This window comes from Nansenia antarctica (assembly GCF_963989245.1).
Source record: "Nansenia antarctica genome assembly, chromosome: 6".
NCBI lineage: Eukaryota > Metazoa > Chordata > Actinopteri > Argentiniformes > Microstomatidae > Nansenia > Nansenia antarctica.
In genome coordinates this window covers 10,788,131-10,796,760 of record NC_137676.1, presented here as the reverse complement: position 1 = coordinate 10,796,760, position 8,630 = coordinate 10,788,131, and the positions used below count along the sequence as shown (strand labels likewise).

The 8,630-nt window shown below is 44.7% G+C and overlaps 1 protein-coding gene across 1 annotated transcript; it reads left to right on the top strand.

Annotated features, from left to right (window-relative positions):
• Positions 1 to 294: 294 nt before the first annotated feature.
• gata5 (GATA binding protein 5) lies at positions 295 to 7,446 on the top strand (the record flags this gene model as incomplete). The annotated part of the gene is made up of 6 exons (XM_080533215.1): positions 295 to 808; positions 3,076 to 3,245; positions 5,007 to 5,135; positions 5,502 to 5,586; positions 5,787 to 5,917; positions 7,327 to 7,446. The coding sequence occupies 6 exons, from the start codon at positions 295 to 297 to the stop codon at positions 7,444 to 7,446; spliced, it is 1,149 nt and encodes a 382-aa protein (XP_080389341.1).
• Positions 7,447 to 8,630: the final 1,184 nt, after the last annotated feature.

The following is an 8,630-nucleotide window of genomic DNA, read 5'->3' as shown; positions in this document are numbered from 1 at the left end:
ATACAGTCCTTGTGCCTATATCTAAGGCCTCGAGTATGAATACACTGTTGGGATATTAATCTGCACTTAGCGGACATTGGCTCCTGTTCCATAATTAGAGACCAAGTGTGTTGACTGTGTGCTCTTTTCTCCTTCATTCAGAAGTGGATATTATTATCATCTCGCAACTGGATAACGCAGCAGCCTCACCAGCGACCCACCGAAGTGCCCTGAGCGCGTGGAGGTGTATTTGACCACTTTTCCGGTGGAACCAGAAATCTTCCAAATTTAGGAGGACGAGTAAACGTCGCCAACATGTACCAGAGCCTCGCGTTGTCCTCCAACCAGTCTCCGTACGCACACGACACCGGGAACTACATCCACTCTTCAGCGAGCTCCCCGGTCTACGTGCCCACGACTAGGGTGCCCGCCATGCTCCAGACCCTGCCCTACCTGCAGAGCTGCGAGTCCGCCCATCAGCCCCACGGCCTCGGTGGCCACCACGGCTGGCCTCAGGCCGGCACGGACAGCTCGTCGTTCAACCCGGGGAGCCCCCATCCTCCTCCCGGGTTCTCCTACTCCCACAGCCCCCCGGTAAGCACCAACACGGGCCGGGACGCGGCCTACCAGAACCCGCTGGTGCTCAGCAACGGAGGCCGGGTGGACCAGTATGGCAGCGCGCTGGTGCGCTCGGTTAACGGGTCCTACTCGAGCCCCTACGCCTACATGAGTCCGGAGATGGCGGGCTCGTGGACACCGGGACACTTCGAGAGCGGTATGCTCAGCTTTCAGGGACGGCAAGGCGGCCTGCAAAGAAGGTCCAGTTTTGGTATGTAGCTTATTATAATTTGGTTTATTAGTCAAATAATATGATTACGAGACATTGACATTTGGGCTGTGGGAAATTGGGATTTTAATTGTTAAACCGTCCATTATACAGGCTGCAGCTCCATTTGAATTTCTCTCCACAATTTATTGTGAAGACTGGCACATGATTAGAAAGAAAAATGCGCACCTAATTAACATAAATAAACTACATTTTATTTAAAATATGTTTTTAGATATTTTGGACCCACGAAAAAATAGGCCTACTAGATTTTCAAGATGCCTTTTTTATAGCCTATTTACTTTATTAGTTGGTTATGTCTCTATTTCGGCCCATCTATAGGTTGTGACGTATAGCAGGGACTTTCTTGCATTCTTGGCAATTCTCTCGTTTAAAAAATATGGCTGACAAGGGTCAAAGAGGCCTCCTCTGTGATCTTCAAATTTACAGCCGTGTTGTTACAACAGTTATTTATTGTAGCGATGTTGAGGACTCATTGTCTGAGGTAAACGACCATCGATTGTACCAGCCTACTCAGAGGACGAGATTCAATCAACCTTCAAAACAAACCAGCACATTGCCCTCTCACACAATACACAGCCGTTAGAGGAGAGGGTGGCTGTACCCATTCATTACAATGTTAATTTAATCCCCAGAAACAGTTCGTTTTCTTTAGAGGTGTTTTGATGAAGAGTTCAATACACACCTGGTGAAATAGTGAAATGTATCAATGTCACAATTCCAACCATTAAGGCCCATTACCTTGATCAGACATAGTTCGTTTGAAAATCTGCGATACACATTTATTTAGCAACGCGTCCTTTGAAGGTGATATTTTATTTTAAGACGAGTCACCTGCTGCATAGCATTATGTATGAGTAGTAAGCGTCAGTTCGTGTTAGACTTTGGGCCTGAGAGTCCAGAGAGTTGTTGATTTAGCTACTTCGTTTCTCACCTCAAGCAAACAGACACAGTAAGCCTGCTCCTGATGAAATTATGCTCTGTCTTTTTCAATTTAATTTAGGTCGATTTAGGTCGATTGTCATGCTGGATAAGTAAGCTAACTCCTAATTGTTTCACAATTAATATATATATATACATGTATATATATATATATATATATATATATACATATATACAATATATACATATATACATAGGCCTATATACAATTGTTTCACAATTTTTAAATATATATATATATATATATATATATATATATATATATTAATGTAGGTACAGTATCAATCGATTGAAATATGAAAAGCTATCAAAACAGACCTTCCTTGGATATAATGCTTGAGGGCAATTATAGCACACGCATGCGGACAACAGAGACTTCAAGATGAAAATAAGAATACGCCTAAACTAATGACCAATTCTATTTATTAATGAGGCTATTGTTATTGTTCGGCTGTTATTGTTTTTCATCAATCGGCCTCGTTTAATCTGCGGATCAGGAATTCGAGCAATTAATTGTAGGAGTCCGTCGCGTGTCAGTCCCGTGATTGATACTGGAACCCCTGGATCTTTCCCGCTGATAAGAGCCCCATTGACATTCCTCCTGTCTGCGTCCCGGTGCCCCCGCGCCCCTGCGCCCCGACTGCCGTCCTGGCCCGGGTAGACACGTCATTGACCCTGTCTCCGTATTGATACATTCGGGTTCTAGATCTCTTTTCATCACAGAGAGGGGTTCTAAATTCCTCTCGAGCTCAGCTTAGCGGGGACATTTATCACGCGCTGAAGGCACGTTCTGGCCTCGGCCTCTCGCCGTGCATGTTTACACACTTTAAAATACGTTTACTCAATTATTATTGTTATTATTTATTTTTTCGTTTTTAAGAATTAAACTACATTTTATATTGCATATTATCATAGTTGATCAATTTATAGAAAACGACAATATAATATATTATAATATCATATAATATCGATATAATATATCTATAAATTATTCAAATAGGCCACTTAAGCTACCATGCTGCAATGCCTGAAAGTCACTTTATGCTCTCTTCTAGCCGAAGCAAAAATGATGACGACTAATTAAAAAATGACAGGCCATAGGCCTACAGCACTACACTGACGGATAGTAAAGCAGATTTATGATTTTATCAATATTTTGCATTAATATTATTTCCATGTTAAATATTATATAGGCTACATAGGCTAGACTAAATCAGTCAATTTATCTACGCAAATTGGTGTCACCATGATAATGGGTATAATATTATCACCATGTTGATCTATAATTTGTCTTCACCGTATTTCAGACGTGATGGATGAGATACCGGGAGAGGGGCGCGAGTGCGTAAACTGCGGCTCCATCTCCACACCTCTGTGGCGGCGGGACGGTACCGGGCACTACCTGTGTAACGCCTGCGGCCTCTACCACAAGATGAATGGAATCAACCGACCGCTCATCAAACCACAGAAACGCCTGGTAAGATGGAGCTCTCACATACTCACCACTGTTTATACAGTGATGTTGTGATTTAGGCCTATATGCAAATGAAGCATCTTTTCAAATGGAGGTTGTCAAGGGCATCTATTAAATTACATAAATCAAAAGTAAAAGTAAAATGAGTAGCTGTGTATCTGTAAAGAAGTACATGCATGTAAACATGCATGTTTGTGCTGAGGTTGATGTGAAGGTGCAGACTTATGAGAGGACATTAGCATAAGTATTACTCTCTAGTTCACTACAGATGATGCCTTGATGGTCAGGACTGGGGGGGGGGGGTGGACTCTGGGGGACAGAGACTCTGGGGGTCAGGGAGTTCCTGTAGAAGGTCAATAGAGAGAGAGAGAGAGAGAGAGAGAGAGAGAGAGAGAGAGAGAGAGAGAGAGAGAGAGAGAGAGAGAGAGGGAGGGAGAAAGAGGGCAGGAGAAAGAGGGTGGGAGATAGAGACAGACAGACAGGAAGAGAGAAGGAAAGAGATAGAAAGAGAGAGAGTCTATGTAAGAGAGAGAGAGAGAGAGAGAGACAGAGTATGTGTGTGTGAGAGAGAGAGAGAGAGAGAGAGAGAGAGAGAGACAGTCTGTGTAAGAGAGGAAGAGAGGGAGGCCTTCAGCGCTGTGCCGTTCCCAGGAACCAGCCTCTTCAAAACCCAGCTGCTGTGAATTACCCACGTTGCAGCAGGCTTTTTTTGTTTTTATTTGTCCTTGTGTGACCTTGCCCTTGGCAGGTCTGTTTATAGCCAGATCTGTAGGAGAGAGCTCAGCACAACGTGACCAACAGGGGAGGAGGCCAGCGGAGGTAGACATCGGAGGTCGGGCTCGTTGCAATGCATGGGATGGAATGATGTGCGTGTTTGATACCATTCCTCTCTCCCTCTCTCTCTCTCTCTCTCTCTCTCTCTCTCTCTCTCTCTCTCTCTCTCTCACTCTCTCTCTCTCTCTCTCTATCTCTCCTTCTTTCTCTCTATCCTTGTCTATTTGTTTCTTTCTCTCTCTCACTCTCTCTCTATCTCCCTTCCTTCTCTATTGACCTTCTATTGGAACCCCCCTGACACTCAGTCTCTATTCCTCATTCCATTCCATGCATTACAACAAGCCCATCCTCCGATGTCCACCTCCACCAGCCTCCCCTGGTGGCTAATTCCACCTCTGTGTGTGGTTCAGAGGAGATATCTCCCTGGGTTCCCATAACAACCTGATAGAGGCCGGGCCGGCCCAGGTCCAGTCTGGAGAGCTGCTGAGGTCAGAACTGTGTCAGGCGTCTCTCATGTCAATGCGTCCTTCAGCAGACCCTCTGTTATTACCATCTGTGAGAGACCTACAATAAGTACATTCGTCACAGTCATTGCGAGAATGAAAGAAGAAAATTATTAGTTAGCGTGTTGATTTTTTTCTTTTTCTTGTTAGCAATTCACCCCATTCCAGGTTTGAATCCACAATGGAGACATCTCCTCTTTACTCTACTGTGTCCTGACAATAAAGAGCCAAAAATATGAATGATATTATGTTCAGAATGACGCCATGTTTGTAGCAGAGGAGGCTGGTGGAGGTAGAAATCGGAGGAGGGGCTCATTGTAATGCATGGAATGGAATGAGGAATGGTATCAAAAACATCAAACCTCATTCCATTCCATGCATTACACTGAGCTTGTCCTCCGATTTCTACCTCCACCAGTCTCACTGTCTCTCTCTCTCACTCTCTCCTCCAGTCTAACCCTCCTTTCTTGTCTCTCTCCTCCTGTAGCAGACGACATCTCGCAGGGCGGGCCTCTGCTGCACCAACTGTCACACCAGCACCACCACGCTGTGGAGACGCAACGCCGAGGGGGAGCCCGTCTGCAACGCCTGCGGCCTCTACATGAAACTACACGGGGTAGAGTAACACACACACACACACACACACACACACACACACACACACACACAAACACACGCAGGTGTCTGGTGCGTGTAGGCTAGCCAGAATCAGTGTATTGTTGTTAGTGGTCTCTCCAAGGGCATTGTGGTCATTGTTATCAGAAGAGGGAGGTGGGAGGAGACGTTGTGTGGGTTGTTGAAACAGTCTGTTGAAACAGTCCCTTTAGCTGGGAACACCACACACACACACACACACACACACACACACACACACCCACACACACACACACACACACACACACACACACACACACACACACACACACACACACACACACACACACATAAACAAATCTAAACTGTGTGTCTCTCCTCCTCCCAGGTTGCCAGGCCTCTGGCTATGAAGAAGGAGAGTATTCAGACCAGGAAACGGAAACCTAAGATGCCCAAGACCAAACCTTCAGCAGGTGAGAGGATGACAAACACAGAGAGTGAGAGAGAGAGAGAGAGAGAGATAATGTGATGTGTATGTGATTGCGTGCGTGCCTGCCTGTCTGAGAGAGAGAGAGAGAGAGAGAGAGAGAGAGAGAGTGAGTAAAGTAAAAGCCTTATCATAATCCAACATATACTGTATATCTTACCATCCATCTCTCTCTCTCTCCAACAGGTGGGTCGTCAGTGTCTGGCACCAGCTCCCCGTCCTCCCTGTCCGTCTCAGAACACGCCTCCACCATCAAGAGTGAGCCCAACATGGCTCCCTCCCCCTATGCTGGCCAGACCGTAGCCTCCGCCTCCCAGGTAAGGCCTCACACACTCTCCTACTGCTGTCAGTGGCAGCAGAGGCACTGTGTCATCAGTGTCCAAGTTATATGTATCTATGTTGTTGTTGTGGTTTTTTAGTTGAGCATGTTAAAGGGCCACCATTTTTTTTTACGTTCTGTAGTACGAAAGGTCAGACAAAGGTCCTAAGGAAAGGACCCTCCTTTGATGGAACAGCTACAAACACACTCCCCCTGACTGGAAACTCATTGTATTTTTCCGAAAATAACAGAATATAACATATTCTTTGGAACATAGAGGATTATTTCTTTAGGTGTTGGAGATAATGAATGTGGTGTTAAACATTAGTGAAGTGTCCCTTTCAGGGTTTTGTTCACTCAACAACGGTCCTGTACCGTCCCAGAACCCGTGCGCCCGCTTTGTATTGCTTTCTCCACTGCCAACTGGCCCGTACCGGGCCATAGTACCCGTACTGATTTTAGCTACCCTTCCTGACTCTGAGTGAAAGGTACTAGTCGTGCTACGATGTGACGCTGTAGACCGTTGATTGGTTTGATTGATAAGTGATGCGTCATACAGCAGTTGTTTACAATGGTCCGAGAGCCTTGAGACCAAAAGCTCGCAATAAACATCGTTTTCTGCTCAGATTTGGGTGTGCAAATGCTGCTTTTTTGCACTCTATTTGATACTCTTCAGCTGCAGCACCCCAGCTAAGTCTGATCATGGATGAGCGGTGGTGTAGATTCAAACGGAACAAGCGGAGGTGTAGATTCAAACGGAACAATTTGGTTGTTATTGTGCTTGCTGTAGCAAGCCCATGATATGTTATTGCTCATATATATTTATTTTAATCCTGTTCTTTTACCAACTGCTAAGACCACAATATAGTAAGCTAGTTACTTTAGCTAGCTAAAGATATTGGCCCCCCAAATCATTATACAGCTTGTTTAGCAATTATGTTACGATGTCTCTGTCGAACCCCGCAGTGAAGGTATCTAAGCAACGTAGCTAGTGAACAGAAGTCAGATCAGATATATAAACAGGTTATTTTGATAAATTGGACACATTTTGGGAATATATATGGTTAATTTCTCACCTGAAAACATATTAAAACTTCATAACACTGTTAACACTTGTAGAGCCAACTTCATAACACTGTTAACACTTGTAGAGCCAAAATTACAGCTTTTAGCCAATGGAGGTTTAAAATGGAGGATTTAAAATCCCCTGTGCCGGCCGGTGCGAAATGCATTCTGTTCTCGGAGGCAGGTCTGTTGTGTATAATGGAGAAGCGTTTCTGAAAATACAGTACGGGTAAAATACAAATGCGTGCCGTCCTGTATCGTCCCGGTCTGGTCAATGGAGAAACACCATAATCCAGTATCTTATACAACCCCCTCTCTCTCTCCCTCTCTCTCTTTCTGAAGACATCCACACAGCTGGACAGTGCTGGTTCGGGACATGTGGATATCAAGTATGAGGACTACCCCTTCACCCCGACCTCCATCGCCCCCCACAACTCCTGGTGCGCCCTGTCACAGGCCTGAACAACACTAGACAACAGCTCACCTGTGACACCAGCTCATCTGTCCCAGGCCCGACCTAGACTAGATCACACTCACCTGTGACCACAGCTCCCCTGCTCCAGGGGTTCCCAGACCTGTGATCCATCACAGGGGGGTGTCTGTCTAAGTTGGGACCACCCATCAGTGTTGACCGGCTGACTAACTAAACTCTGACAAGAGCAAACTGAAAAGAATACTGCTCAAAAACACATTTTCTTCTCGAACATCTACCTAGTGGGAGTTCTATGGACAAGACTATGGAACTGACTACACAATGATGACGTTATTTTTATCAATGGATAGAAAATGTCCTCCTACAACCCACCTGCACCCTGCCAGAACCTACTAGTGGATGTTGAGTTCTGTTCCACAGCTTCAGAACCACTGAGCTACAACACATCCTACCTGGACCTGGACTTACCACCAGAGCCCACCTGAGATCACCTGAGATCACCTGTGGCCAGACCACCTGAGATCACCTAAGACCAGCTGGGGCCAGACCACCTGGGGCCAGCTAGCTCACTCAGGATACAGACTTGTGACAAGAACTACCTATTATTGACAGACTCTCTTCCCTAGGGAGAGTAGCAGCACAGGATGCGATGACAATCACGTGGAATGTATAGAAATAGCAACTTTTTATCTGTGATTATCAATACTATTATTAGTTTTTAGTTTGTTGTTGTTGTTGTTGGTGTTTTGTTGCTATCACCATCACTGTTCTACGTGGTGCTGCGACAGACGATTAGAACCACGTTTATGATCCCAGAGTGTGTTAACGTGGGAGCGGACAGAGAAAACCATGCCAGTTTTACGACCTCAGAACATGGTTCATTACATACATGTAGATGATTAACTTTTACAGATCCATTATTTATGTTGAGATAAGAAGGAACACTAACTCTAGCATGTCATGTCCTGTAAAATCTATACCACAACTCAGCTGCAGACCTATGATGAAGTACGACCTTCAACACATGAAGATGTGTTATTTGGTTTCATAATCATAAGATAAACGTATTCATTAAACATTTCATAAAATATATGTAATTTCATGCATTCCATGTATGGTATATATTGTATATATTTATTAACAATCGATATGGTCATAATATGTTCATGGTTGTAGGTATTTTGATCAGATATTTTTAAAGTGCCTTAAAGCA